The sequence below is a fragment of the Aethina tumida genome, chromosome 1 (genome assembly GCF_024364675.1).
Source record: "Aethina tumida isolate Nest 87 chromosome 1, icAetTumi1.1, whole genome shotgun sequence".
NCBI classification, from domain to species: domain Eukaryota; kingdom Metazoa; phylum Arthropoda; class Insecta; order Coleoptera; family Nitidulidae; genus Aethina; species Aethina tumida.
The window spans coordinates 45,776,274-45,790,783 of NC_065435.1; the positions used below are offsets into that span (position 1 = coordinate 45,776,274).

Here is a 14,510-nt window from a genome sequence, read left to right on the forward strand (position 1 = left end):
ATTAGTTCAATGTCTTAAAACAGTTCAGAGCAATAAAGGAAGGATAAAATATTATTCCTGAAACTCGAACAGGAGAATTATTATTTAATTGATTAGTTTTTTATGGTGTGTGAGGAATAAAACGCCAATATTCTATAAGAATTCTTTTATAAATCTGTATGTACTGCGTACATTTCATTTAAAATTTTAATTATGTGTACATCATCTTATCTCACTTTCAATATAATCTATACAAATATTTTTACAATAATTAAAAGTGAGGAGTTCTTAATGCGAAAATAACCAAATAAATCTTACTTTAAGTCAACATTGGTACCTTCGTATAAAATGGAATGTTTTATACTATATAAAATTATGTGCACTGCTTTGGTTATTTTCTCATTATTGCTATTTATCAATATTTACATGGATGGCGATGTAGAATGCTGACATATCTTTACAAACACAAAATAATTTACATTTGATATAAAAATATATATTTTGTACTTTTTCTATCTAGGTTTAAATTTGGATGCCTCCTGAGGTCATTATTCAACGAAAATTGAAAACTGGAAGCGCAGCAACCACTCTCAAATTTTGTAAAATTTTCATTAAACCGCAACACGATAGATCGAATATTTTCAATTAGTACTGTAACTCCGCATAAATGATATGTCAACATTAAATAAATACGGGATACAAAATTTAAATAAAAACATTTAGAGAAACTTGATGACCAGGAAAAATAATTTAGGGATCGACAACTTTGTTAATTAAAGCATTACAAAACGTACGTCCTAAGAAGTTTGTACTATAAATAAAAGATGTTATTGTAAATAAATAAAACAAAGTATTGTCCATAAACAAGTTCAAAATACTCAAAGTTTTGTTTTATCCATTCAACAACATACATTTTATAATTTAAATAAATAAAAAATTCACTAATTAAATACAATGGATAACCGAAGAACATAGTAACTGTAAACTTTGAATATTCTGAACAATCCTCATAAAAATATATAACAGTTAAAAACAAATATAAATGATATTGCTCCTTTAAACTGATTTAAAACATCTGTACAAAACAAGTACACCACTAGGGTCTGAAATCATATAAAAAAAGGTTTATATCACTTCAAGGGTTTCTACTGTATGAAATATCATAGTTTTATGTCATAAAAGAAAAAAAAAACAAATAAGTTGTGCGCAACAAATATATTTTAGTAACATTTTGTCGTAGAAAGATGTATAAACAATAAACAACGTAGTTTTTTTCGTGTGATAATTCCATGCATATTTTTTAGGGTATATTTTTACATATAAAATTAAAATATGTCACAAAGTAAAATGTATTTTAAAATAAAATAAAAAAAATGTTTAATAAAACACAAATGTATATAAATAAAATTGTAAAACTGTACATCCCTTAAAAATTATACACAGAAAGCTGGACTTCTTGTCGATTATATAATTAAAATATTACCTTGGAAGCCACCAATGCAATGTCTGATTAGTGTCTCCGGCCAAAAAGTCCCCCACACCGAAAAAAACTCACCTCAATATAAATTAGGAGATCGAATTAAACGAGAGGCTCAATCGCTCGAATAAACCCTCAATAACAAAAACACTCGTCGATGGCCTTTCCAAGGAACACCTAACGTTTCGAAGTTTCCTTAGGGGGTACACTATGATTTATCTTATAGAAACTGAACGTCGTCCGTTGCCTGCGGTACGAATAACCATCGGACCGTTAGCCGTGATTGTTAGAATAGCATCCTGTTCGACCTGTTGCGAGTTTTTATGAGTTGCGGCGACGTCCGCGGACCGCGTCTCATGTCGAGTCGCTGTGACCGTCGGCGCTGCTCAGACGCACGCGGTACCTGTTGTACGGTGCGTAGGGGGTGCGCGAGAGATCGTTGTCGGTTACTACGCGGGTCTTGTTCGGTACGACGCCCTCGCAACGGCCCATCAACCAATCCACACAGTGTTTGTGTTGGCTATCTGTCACGTGTTCGGCGGTCCATTCCTTGAGCCAGCTCCGGAAACGGGCCGCTTTCCGCTTGGTGATGGATGGATGGGACTGCAACAAAACACACGTCCAGTTTTAATCTGATTTTGGGGCGGCGCATCAACGAAAACACATTAAAATAACATTACATCAAGGATCGTAATACCACAATATTGAAATGTCTGTGTTATTTTTAAAAAAAATTTCTACACCTTGAGTCATCGTTCTCACCAAGTAACTTATTTTAGCTTTTGATACATTTATAATTTACCACTTTCATGTATATTTAGTGACTTCATACAAAAACTAACATCTAAAATAGTTTGCCATTGTTATTGTGTGTGTGTATGTACATGCTCAAATTAAAATTATTCGCAACTTTTTGAGCTGGAAACTATCGGTGTTAATAAACGTGTCTACGGTCTTCTTTGGTGGTGGTTCAAGAAGAAAGTGTATGGAACTGTCGCATGAATCCATTAGCTTTACAAAGTAATTATTTAAATTATTATTGTTCAACAATTTAAAGAAAGTTAAGGCCAAAGACTCATTATGCCAAATAAGCGATAATTAAGAATTTAATTGTTGCGTAAACATAATTTTCATATAATTGAAGAATATTCCGTTGTTTCTGTGGTTTGTAAGTGGCGAGATTGTTAAATAAAGTATAATATACGTGTTAACAAACTTCAACAGCATCTAGTCGACCTAAAGGTTGTGCAAATGTCCGTATGGCCGCAAAAATTAGTAATTATGTTAGAACGCATCTTCCGAGATTATTATAATGCCGTCTACTTGGGCAAATGTTCGCAAAATTATCTCGACATCACGATACAAGGAAACAGTAACTCATTGCGCCTCCCCCGAGCATGAACTGAACCGAACCGTCCCTTAGTTATACTACATACTGGTAAAGATTGTTACTCCTGTTTTAACACCCTGTATAAAGAAATCTCACCTTTAACATTGCCTGCATACTTTAAGGTTTCTGTTGACTTACTTCAGCATATAATTCCATACTTTCAATGTACTCAAACTTCCTAAATTTCTTGAAATTAAAACAGGCGACTTTCTTCACATTAAATCGTCTAAAAACTTTAAAATAAAGTTACGTCTAACTTCTTCCCCATACATCGAGATCAATATTTCAAAAACTGTGATTCCTTATACTTGTGGCGGGTGTCAAGTAGGCGCACCTCGATTTTATCGGCTCCAAAAATGATTAGTACGAAAAAACGCAAATTGAGAGAGACGCGGGTGCCGCTACTGGATAATTCATTAATATTTTACGATAGGTTAACACGCATTTGTTAGAACCGTAGAAAGACCGAAAATTTCTGCAAAACTCTAGTATAAAACCGGAAAACGGAGATGCACCTTGTCAAATATTGAATCAATTTCCAATATGCCGCTAATTCCGCTGAACAGTTTCGGAAATATTGAAAAACCATCCATGAACTTACATCTCCGAACGCTTTATTTCAAACGAGTTTCGCAATCTAATGCAGTACATGTCGCATCCTGTACAAAAATAAAGTATATAAAAGAAAGTGGTATGTATAACTTTGGTAGTTGCTCAATCCGAAGACATAAATATATATTTATATTATATATAATAAGAATCACTTAAGTTCTATAGTTAACTACAAACTAAATGTTGACACTCACCTTTCTAGCTCTACTAAAGGCACTCATTTTATAGATGTAACTGTCTTTGTTGTATGTAAACGCGATTTTTGAGTTGTTCACATTGAAGTTACACTCGGTGTCGTCGGACACCACGTAACCAGGATGTTTCGTCTGGTTGCGTTCAGGTGACGCGCGCTCATTCAGCTTCCTCTCCAGCTCGTCGAATATGCTGTAGTCGTTCTCGTCCGTCTTGCTGGAGCCGCGTTTGTCATCTTTGGAACGATCGTTGCAATCGCTGGACGCATTTTTGCGTTGACCGCGTTCTCTGTTCGGCGGACTCTCCGACGTCTCCTTCTTGACCTGTATGTTACGATTGAGGTAAACCGGCGATCTGGCCTTGCAATCGGTGTTGGTGATGTCCGTGTAAGCCTCCTTGTACTCGCTCCACTTCTTCGCGTCCTCGACCTTTTTGCTTTGGTCTTCCGGCTCCGTGTCTAACAGTTCGATGGTCATGCGACAGTCCTTCTTGTAAATGTAGATCTTGAAGCAGTTCTCCTCCTGGACGGCCTTCTCGGCCGCCCTCTGGTACCCCAGTTCGAGGAATGAGCGTTTGTAAGCCGTCGCACACAATCCTCCAGCCGCACCACGCTTGTATTCCTTGAGGAACAAGTCCGTACATGCGATGGCCGTTCGTTCTGTCACACAGTGTTGCAACTGTCTAACCGCGTAAGACACCACTTTATCTAAAGTGAACGCGATGTAAGCGTGAATCCCGAACATTTCCCGGAGCGTGTCTTCGTAAGTGTTGGCCTCCATGTTGCCGTCAAGGAGGTTTTTCACCATGTCCAAAAATGCTGGATAGTACGCCTCCACCTCGATCTGCGGCTTGGGCTTCAATCTGAGTGCCACCGCAGTGCTTTCCTTCCTAGATCCTTTCGAATTAACTTCTTCGGACACTAATATCACCGCCCGCTCGTAGATTTTCGCCAACCTTTCACAAAGAATGGCGTGCAATCTCAAGAAAATGTACCAGTTGTTGTTGGCCATGAAAAGAGTGTAACATTCCTCCTGTGAATCAAGTTAAAGAACCGTTGTAGATTTGGTTAGAGTTTTAAGTCTCAAATTTACTTACAGGATCAGATACTCGAGCGTGTAAAGGCACTTTAACATCGACATCTCTCTGATCTTCTGATTTAACGTCTACATTGTCTCCATCACAGCGACCTGGTGATTTACCAGGACTGATATTTTCAACCTTGATTTTGCTATCGCCACGCGGGCTATTATCAGAACTATCATCACAGTCTTCTTTTTCTTCTGTATATTACAATGAGAAATCATGTTATTAAGGTCGTTAAGAAAGTGTTTAAAGACTTACCGTCATCCTCTCGTTCGTCGTCACTCAATTGTTGACGAGGGTGGAAGAACAGATCGGGAAGGAACTGACGAAGTAAATGCTTTATCCGCCTCTTCTCGCCCTTCTGTATGCCGGTCTGGCGTTTCAGATGATGGATTAGCAAATTCGACGCATCATCTAGTATAGTACGATCCTTGTAAACTAACACCATGTGTGGTCCTACGATGGGTTCCACACCGTCTTCATTTTGCTCGTGTCGCTGTAATTAAGATAGAATTATAAAACTGATCACTGTATTTATTGGTACTACAAAAGTATGTGGGAAAATTATCTCACCTCATCAAAAATGGTTTCAATTTCGTTGAACAAACTCTTGGACCTGAGAGCCTTGACGTCCGTCTGCTTAAAGTTGATTCCCTGATGGTCTAGACTCTTAAGGTAATACTTCTCGTTCTGTTCCCGCCAGATTTTGTTAAAACCTTTCTGGGCCTCCCGCCATTCTTCTTCCTTGGCCTTAAGACGCCGCAGCACCACTGGCACCGCAATCGAGGGGTTCCTCTTCAGACCATCGATAATGTCTTGCGCCTTGTCCCCGTAAATACGTTTAAGCGCCCGCTGATGCTGCGTCTGAGACTGACCGCCTAACGAGTCGTCCAATTTGTACCTGGCCACCTCGTCCGAACTCATCCTGCTCAGTTTCTTATTTACACCCTCCAACACCCGGATCGTGGACGCGTTCGTTTCGATCACGACATCCAACTCGAACCGTTCGTCCTCACATCGGTACATGTACTCTTCGTACTGCGTCTTCCTGGAACTCACGAATGTGCTGTCCTCTGACCAGGTGGGGAACGACACCCACTGGTCGTTGAGCACGTCTTTACACAACTGCGTCCTACCCGAACACTTCAGTCCTTCCTGTGCTTTGGGAATAATGCAATAACTGGCGCCCAGACGTTTGGCCGTCGCCAAATCGATTTCCAAGGCGTGATCGCCCGTGGGTCGATCTGTCCTGCACGCGTTGTACGGTATCGCTTCGACGTCGTTTTGTCCGAGGAACTCGCGAAACCACCGCAACAATTCGGGAAACTTACCCAAAAACGGCACCACCAACTGATTCAATTCAGATTTCGAGATGATCTCCTGATTGAACAGCGTCAAACAACGCAAAAAGTTATTGTATACTTCGGGCGCGCGCATCGCCTTCCGCACTTTGTCGAAGAACGCGTAGTCGTTCAGCGTACCATACTTGCCGGCCTCGCTGAGCGTCACGTCGCGGCACGAAGTCGACAGCTTGTGTTTTTTGGGGGGCGGCGCGTCGCGGTGCAACACATTCGGATACGGCGGCGACCGTTTCCTCTCCTGAATTATGATGTGACTGGACTGTTTGTGACTGAGATGTCGGTCGACGATGTGCTCCCTGTACGGCTTGTTCTGCGGCTTCTTTAGCGGCAAGGGATGCTCCGACGTGGGTTGTTGGTTTATGTGACTCGTGGCGTCGGGCAGGAACTGACCGAACTCGGTCAGTAAATCGCTTTGATTCTCGAACAGCTTCGCCACCTGGCTGTAGACCTCCTTTTCGGTCAGATGCTGACCTCCCGTGCCAACTGTCGAACCGTCTTTCAGTGTGCGCTGCTCCTTTTGGTACGTGTGCAGGATCTCCAGGAACCTTTTGTACTTCTCTGGCTGGCCTTGAAAGCGGTTCTGCAATAACATTCACGAATCAACGATTAATTTTATGTACTGGTCGGTGGAAGTGTGTGTGAAGTCATAATTTTTAATAGGTACGACTGAACTTATCTTATTGCTAGTTTCTGTTCCTGAACGTATTGCTGAGAAGTAACGAAAATGAACTGAACGGAAATGATTATTTTAAGTACGAACCTTGATTTTGTTAACATAGTTGATTGCGTGATTAAATTCGACGGGTTGATTTTGTGGGGCGTCCGTGTGGCCGCCGTGCAGGGCGTGGTTGACTGCGGCCTGCGCGGCCGACAGCGATAGTGTGTTGTATGGGGGTGCGTTACCAGTACTTCCTCCATATGCGCTAGCTGCGGGAGCCGGCGTATGGTGCACGACTGGAGCGACCGGCGTCGGTGCCGGTTGCGGTGTTATGGTGGCGGTCTGCACGTGTTGCGGCGGCAATGCGAGCGGCTGCGGTTGTGCGACGGCGGCGGCAGCAGCAGCAGCGGCGGCCGGCGCTGAATTGGACGGAGGCGGTGGAACGGAGACCGGTCCGCCACCTCCCGACATGTTTATCGTGCCACCGCCTGTAAGGATCATTGCTGATTTTTGCTGTTGCGGATCTGAATTCATGGTACCTGTGGGACTTGGCATGCTGACTGAGACCTGGAACGCATACCCCTGATCACTGCGTTGCACTTCGATCTTGTAACCGGGCGGCAGAAACGTATTAAAACCGACAATTAATTCAGGAAAACCCTTAAAAAGATTTGACACGCGTTGTATCACACCGGGCGTGTCGATGCTCTGACTCTTGAACTCCTTCATGATGTCTAAAAAGTCGTTGTAAACTTGTGGCTTGGTACCAAATTTAAATTTAACCAAATCTAAATACGACAGAGCGTCTTCGACTTTGAGTCGTTGAAAATTACCCCCGCCACCCCCGGGAGATTGGCTCTGTTGCGATTGTGGTGAATCGCTGAGCTGCGGACTAGGGCCACCTGATGAATTTCGTAGTTGCGAATGGGCGCTGCCCACAGATATAGACTGCATGGCTTGCGGCTTACCCGCGTGGCTCGCAGTTGCGGTCGGCATCGGGCCGTAGCTTACTGGTGCCGACGGCGGCAATAGTCTCGATTGCATACCTTCACTGACCACTTTCACTGTACTGCCACCGCTTGACGAATATGACAATGGCGATGAGTTTTGTAAAGGCTGTCCGTATATGCTACCCGATAGCGATGGTCCACTTCCTTCCTTCAATGTCTCATCCACACGCGTCCGTTTCATTTCAAATTACATTGAGGCGGCTGTAAAAATAAATAAAACAGCACATTTTAATTCCATATTGTCGCTTTATTTTTTATATACAGGTAAATTATTAACAACTACATTAATACATACATTATTTATACGATAACATTTTATTTCATCCGTGTTGCACTTTATTGATTAATAATTTAAATTAAAATTCAAGAACAACAGATAAAAACATCGTGTTGTGATTATGATGAGCAAAAATATGATTGTATAATGTACATATTTACACAAATAAGATGCAACAGTAAATATGAGGGTTTTAAATAAATTGCTGGAAATTTGATTACAAAAGTTCTTATCAATTTAAACAATAAATAATAATTACATTTACTTGTTAGTATTGATTTTTTTTTCACTTACATGTAATAGCATATGTGCTTTACTATACAAAAACTATAGATAATAGTATCGGTCGTTGCTTGCCAATTCTAGATGTACAAAAAACTGCCATTGTTCCTGGTGCTCATAAAATGTTATACTATTCGCAAAAATTCTTGTCTGCCATTAATAAATATTACGTTTTTTGCCAAGTAAGTGATAATATCGTTCTTCAATATTCTTATTAAAATTCACTGGCATCACTAGAATGTTAAAGAGGCAGATTTATTATAACTGACACAACAAGCTCTAAATTTAGGTTGCATCAAGGTGACAAAATTTCGTCGAGGACCGTCCTACTGAATTGTTTTTCGCCGACATTTGCTCGTTTTAACCTTAACTGACGCTTCTATTATGAACATGAAATGCATTTCCTTCAAGGTGTTGGGAATATCTGGTGTGAAGAGCGTTCATGCAAAACCAGGCAAGTCCTCTTTGAAGTGGCTTCGAGAAATCACGTGTACTTTTCGCTCTGAGTCTGAGTTTATCCAACTTGTGCTAACGTAGTTTTAGTGTAAAAGAGTAATTAATGAAAATTATTTTTAGTTATACAAAAATCTTTATAAGATTATTATTGATTATGGAAAACTGAACAGAGAAACAAAAATAGAAAAAAATTATACAACAATATAATTGGATTCTGGATTTAACAGAACTAATTATTAATCTCGACACGTCTGATTTTGACTGAATTATCGATATATACAAGCAGATTTTAATTAAACCTTTCGTTTGCTAACGATTTTGATGCATTTTTATTGGCAAGTCATAAAAATATTCGATGTTATACAAGATAAATAAATAAATATCTCATTTGACTAAACTCAAGTTGGCTAATAATTTTTATATTTATACTTTAGTAATTTACGTCAAAAAATTCACATAAATAAATAAAACCAATCAAAACAACGATCGTATTTTAACCGAACTAAATATTAAATATGGAAAATCCAATTTAGATTGAACCGCAGAATAAATAAGTAATCAGTAATAATTACACTTTGTCACCGAACTATCGATATTTCCAGGTAGAACGTAACGTCGGAATGAAACGACGTGCGATTCAAACAAATTAATCGGCAAAACTTTTGTCACCCAAACGCAATCCACAGATTATTCATCGTTAAAATTTCCACAAACCGTGAATCATTTCCCGCCCGCATTTCAAAGTTTTGGCGCGTCAATACAACTCAGATGTGCGGGTCAAGGCTATCAGAAACTCCAATCGGACGTTACATAAAATCGTTCGAAATTCAAAATCAAATTTTAACGACCCGAAAACACGAATAATTAACGTTATCAAGGTCGGTCCTGTGCATTTATTATTTACCTATGCCCCAGTGCATGGCAGAGCTGCGGGACAATCGTAACCAATGGCAGTTGCCATGGATACGCCGGGCGGCGAGCTCTGTATACAGGGAAACGGAACAACTTCGAGCGCTTGCAGCAGACAGCGCCGGACTCAACAAGTTTTACATAACACGCCGCCGTTTTATCGTTCACGTTGTTTCGTGTGTGTGCGATTTACAATTAAAATTTACTTAGAGTTAACGTTAAGTACTCGGAAAAGATGATATTAGTTGTTTAAAACAATTTTAATTTGCATGCTTACATATTCATGCCATATGTCATGGAACATGTGTGTTGTTTTTAAGTGTAACATCCCGTATTTTGTTGTCATGTATTAAAATTAATGTGTGAATTATGTTTCCGCGGATACTCGTTACTGGTATTCATTTTGGTCAAGTGTGTCAAGCTTTGATTTGATACTAAAACTAGTCAAGTCATGCAACAAGTTTTATAAATGGCATTTTAGGCACGGGCCAGCGTAACACGGGTCATATATATCCTAATACGACAGTTACTAAACAGATCACTTAACGCCGTGTAGCATTTGTGATAAACATGTGTTTTAAGGGCGGGAATAGAAAATTAAGGTATTGTGCAGAAAGTTTGATAAACGGCAAGAATATCAAAGACTAACAGTACTGTCATTCAGTCAACAACCAACTGCAGTTCGTGACTGAAGACCCAACTACGAACTCCAGCCCGTGACTACAACGCACAAAGCCACAGCTTGTCAATGAGTATTTAAAAGGTCACTTAGCGTCGTGGAAACATATGATAGTGTTTTAGAGATGGGAGCAGAAAAACACAGTTTATTATGAAATCGACAACATTAGGTCATATTACGTGACACGCAAATCAAAGCCGCGTTCAAAAAAGACGGGAACGGTTCTAATAAAATATGGAATTGAAAACAATAGTGTGAATAATTAGGAATAATTTAGGCGAATCGATGTGACTAGCTTAGACTATATTTACATAAGTGACATAACTGCAGCGTCCTAGTATAACTACTAACTAGTAAATTAATCAGTCAATTGATCTGACATGACACAACTTTACAATGTTTATCTGAGATGGCACGAATCAAAATAAAATAAATAGGCGAGCCACAAAATATTTTCGGCGTGCGTGTCGGGGGGGATTATCTTACGATTTTCCAAAATACCTGAATGAAAAACGTTACTCACATCATCGGACCGCCAGCGAACGGTTCCGCCGCCACAAGCCACGGCAACTGGCATTGTCGTTTAGGCGTGTGTTCGTCGTCAAAAACCAGCAACATGCGAACGCTTCTCATTCGAATTACGCGACAAACTGCCATGTTGAAGTGTCGTCCGTTCAGCTGATCGTGTGGAAAGACACGCCCACTTATTTATTTCTGGCATAAACAAAACCGGTAGAACTCACCGCCACGGCGAGAGCCGCGGTCCCGTGTTTTGTTGTCGCATGCCGACTCTCCAAAACGCAAAGGTAAAAATAAATGACGGCGTAATTGTGGCGTTTTCGGGGGGGCGAGATGGAAACGACGCCGGGCCCGAACGTACCGTCCACGTTCGGTGCGGCCCAAAACGCTGGCAATTGTTTTGGTATTTGTTGCCCGGAAAGGTCGCGAAAAAACGCACAGCACACTCCGATTAGACTTGCAACATAAAGTTCAGAAAAACTCAGGGGGAAAGATCTTGTTGTAGTCTGGTGCGCGCGCGCACCGCTAACCTTATTGGCGGTAAAACCCTAATATTATCTCGATTGCGCAACACAATGCTGCATTTCATTGCTAACACTCGGTCTTTGTGACCGTTTTCGACGAATCGAAATCGAAAGAAAAAATTGAACGTCGTTAACGCTATCACGAAAACCGTTTTGTTAAATCCATAGCCAACTTTCACGAGTGACCTTCAACAGATATAAAAAGAACGCACTTTAGAAAGCCCGAAACTTAATAACAAACACATGTCGTAGACTCGTTTGATACCGTTCATTTTTTACGTAAATCACTGACAATTGGATAACATACGTCGGCCACCAACAAAGTAAGGCCCGAACGGCCCGCCGACAGAACTCACATCGCATCCGAAAAGTCAGGTTCCGGTGAAGTTGTAGAAGCCACGGAACGAGTCATTATTTACCAGCTTTATCTTTTCGATAGTGCAACACAAGGAATCGAACATCACGTTAGCATACTACGCTCGTCTTGCCGTAAATATGTGTTTGTTACAGGCGATACGGGGACCGGCAACGTCGCATGCCCTCTAATATCGACGCGCTGTTGCCGATGCGCCGGCCCGATTGAAACACATTTTGGCCGCGTCTTTGTGCATCGGGCGACGCGCCGAACCGGCAACGCCGCACGATGAGTTCGCTCCCGCGAGCAAGAGCACCAGCTCGTTATTGGACGGCCGGCCGAATCGATAGAAGAGTGGAAGGGCAGGGAACCGGACGTACCGAGCGCTATTGCCAGCCATACGCCTAAACACCGTGCTAATAAAGGCCAGAATCGCGTGCACACCTTTGTCAGTAAACAAATACACAAAATGTTACGGACTTCTTGAAACCGATACGAATTGCGTCTCGTGAATAGGACGGCCCGCGTCGTCCGGACCCCCGGATTGATTCGATCGTCGCCGTCCCGGCTGCTGCCCAAAAACGTTTCACAAAATTACGAATTGCCAACGATCATGCTGAACTTCTACGATATTATAACACGCTTCACGCAGTTGCCAGGTCAAGTGGCCGCAACGTCGCCGACAACAAACACTAAATTTGGCTTTGGATTGTTTCAAAATAAATAAATAAATAAATAATGTTGAATAGGCGAGTGGCACATCCGCACGAAGGGTTCACGTCGTTTACCTCGCCTCCCACTTTGAAGCCACAAATGCTAATTTTGGAATACATTTTTTTATTTATAACAAATCACGCTGGCCGCCGCATAAACAAATGCGTTCGGGTCGCGTTTAACGTGCATACGAAAAAACAAAATCCGATAGCACATGGATAACTTGCCAACAAATAAAGAAGTTAAAAATATGTCACTCACCTCATAGAAGCCTCTTTTGAGGGTACCCGTCCAAATTGTAAATCTCCAAACAGCACAATGCAATATTCTAACTTATATTTCAGATTTGCACCAGGAAAAAACAACTTTACACATGAATTCTCCAAATGAAAATTCTGATACATTCTGTTACGAACTACCCAGAACGATGACCGATTGGCGACTGGCTGCTTGAAAATCTCAGAAGCTTGTTTGGGCGAGCTCATTCATCATGGATCGGTCCGGCCAGGTAAGGTAATCATTCGATGTTTAAATTTTATTAGTGACACGACCCAACCAAAAACTCAGAACATCGAATTAACACACGACGCAACGATGCGAAACGTATTTTTGCGTTATTTCAAGAATTTTAGTGTAAAATCATTTTTGTGTTGGGTCGGACGCCCCCCACACACGAATGAGCTCGCCCAATGTTTCATTTGTAACTTCGCTTACGATTGATGCAAAACCGCTCAAGGCGCATGCAGCCGTGAAACTCAAATTCTGGCGCGATTTTCAGTCGTTCGGATGCATGCCGTTTTAATGGCTTAACATTCTTATTAACAATAATAACAATGTCTGTTGCAGCTGTCTTGATATTTAAATGGTAGATTGACGTTCCATCAGTGATCACCTGATTTTAAAGAATCGTCGAAGTTCATACCTGTTTATTAAATACTAACGTATCTAATTGGTTCAAATAAGTAAATAAATAAATAAAACAACACGATTTATTAATAAATAAACCAGAACATTTTTGTAATACACTTACATTTTTTAATTATGTTTACAATTATACATAATTAAGAATTCCATAACCCCAATGTGTCTACTTATTTACAATGAATTACATGATTTATAACTTATTATCACAGGCGAAACGAATCATTGCCTCTGTGTTTAGCTTTCAAAATTTAAATTCCCGTCAGTTGTTTTTTGATTGGCGGTAACGCTTCAAGGCTAAGTTGACCACCAATCAGAGAACAAATACGTGTCAATAACAAAAATGTACGATATTTTAGTTTAGTTTAGTTCACTGTAATTTTCGGCCAGTCAATTGTTGTTGTCAAAATGAAAGTCCACATTATTTTATTAGTATTTTTACAAATATGCTTCGCGCTCACTTCGAAGATAGACGTTGAAGAATTAAAATGTCTAGGTAAGCAAAATGGTGTAAACATTCAAACAGGTTACAACTTTTGAACTCAGTTTGCAGACAAAGTATACAAGAACTGAACAGCGCTGTGAAAAAATTGGATCCATCAAAACAAGTGGATGTAGGAGGTTACAGACTGGATGCCGATGGAAACTATAAACACAAGACTGTTTCCGAAAACAAATCGGCACTGAAACTTTCCGAATTAATTGAAAAAGTGTGTGATAAAATGGATGATTACGTTCGAGCTACTGGCAAAGAGGACGGCAAGTTGTTCCTGCTTAAACTGATGACTGAGGATGGTAAAATGAATCCAAAAATGTCTGAGGCTGATATCATACAAGATGATGATTTGAACAAGAGTGTTAAGTACAATGTACGTATTTTATTATGTACGTCACGCTTTTTATTAATCCTTTATTATTTTTCCAGTGTGAAGTTCTGGTCGAAGAATATGAGGATGAGATAATAAAATTGTACCAAACAGATAATGAGGATATTGAGGCTGAAGTGTGTAATAATATATCAAATTATTGTAAACAAAATGCTAGGGAAGAATTGTAATTTAATTAGCTATAAATAAATTTTTACTGTTTTGTTACTTCTCTTTTTTTCTCTC

The 14,510-nt window shown here is 40.3% G+C and overlaps 2 protein-coding genes across 2 annotated transcripts; one reads left to right on the top strand and one right to left on the bottom strand.

Moving 5' to 3' along the window:
* Positions 1-130: 130 nt before the first annotated feature.
* On the bottom strand, positions 131-13,255 carry LOC109599513 (paired amphipathic helix protein Sin3b). The gene is made up of 7 exons (XM_049966373.1): positions 12,739-13,255; positions 6,855-7,963; positions 5,307-6,674; positions 4,992-5,229; positions 4,746-4,930; positions 3,653-4,681; positions 131-2,059 (listed from the first exon to the last, which is right to left on the bottom strand). The coding sequence occupies exons 2-7, from the start codon at positions 7,941-7,943 to the stop codon at positions 1,811-1,813; spliced, it is 4,158 nt and encodes a 1,385-aa protein (XP_049822330.1). The 5' UTR covers positions 7,944-7,963; positions 12,739-13,255; the 3' UTR covers positions 131-1,810.
* A 465-nt stretch (positions 13,256-13,720) lies between these two features.
* Positions 13,721-14,492, top strand: LOC109599506 (protein seele). The gene is made up of 3 exons (XM_020015505.2): positions 13,721-13,894; positions 13,945-14,267; positions 14,324-14,492. The coding sequence occupies exons 1-3, from the start codon at positions 13,807-13,809 to the stop codon at positions 14,453-14,455; spliced, it is 543 nt and encodes a 180-aa protein (XP_019871064.1). The 5' UTR covers positions 13,721-13,806; the 3' UTR covers positions 14,456-14,492.
* The last annotated feature ends 18 nt before the right edge of the window (positions 14,493-14,510 follow it).

Bases quoted from the DNA above. Each gene is read 5' to 3' on its own strand.
- LOC109599513 (XM_049966373.1), bottom strand. From the start codon at position 7,943: ATGAAACGGACGCGTGTGGATGAGACATTGAAGGAAGGAAGTGGACCA. The intron at 5,230-5,306 runs GTGAGATAATTT...TCTTAATTACAG, and splicing joins TTGAAACCATTTTTGATGAG to CGACACGAGCAAAATGAAGA. The intron at 4,682-4,745 runs GTAAGTAAATTT...CTTGATTCACAG, and splicing joins ACGCTCGAGTATCTGATCCT to GAGGAATGTTACACTCTTTT.
- LOC109599506 (XM_020015505.2), top strand. From the start codon at position 13,807: ATGAAAGTCCACATTATTTTATTAGTATTTTTACAAATATGCTTCGCG. The intron at 13,895-13,944 runs GTAAGCAAAATG...TTTTGAACTCAG, and splicing joins TGAAGAATTAAAATGTCTAG to TTTGCAGACAAAGTATACAA. The intron at 14,268-14,323 runs GTACGTATTTTA...TTATTTTTCCAG, and splicing joins ACAAGAGTGTTAAGTACAAT to TGTGAAGTTCTGGTCGAAGA.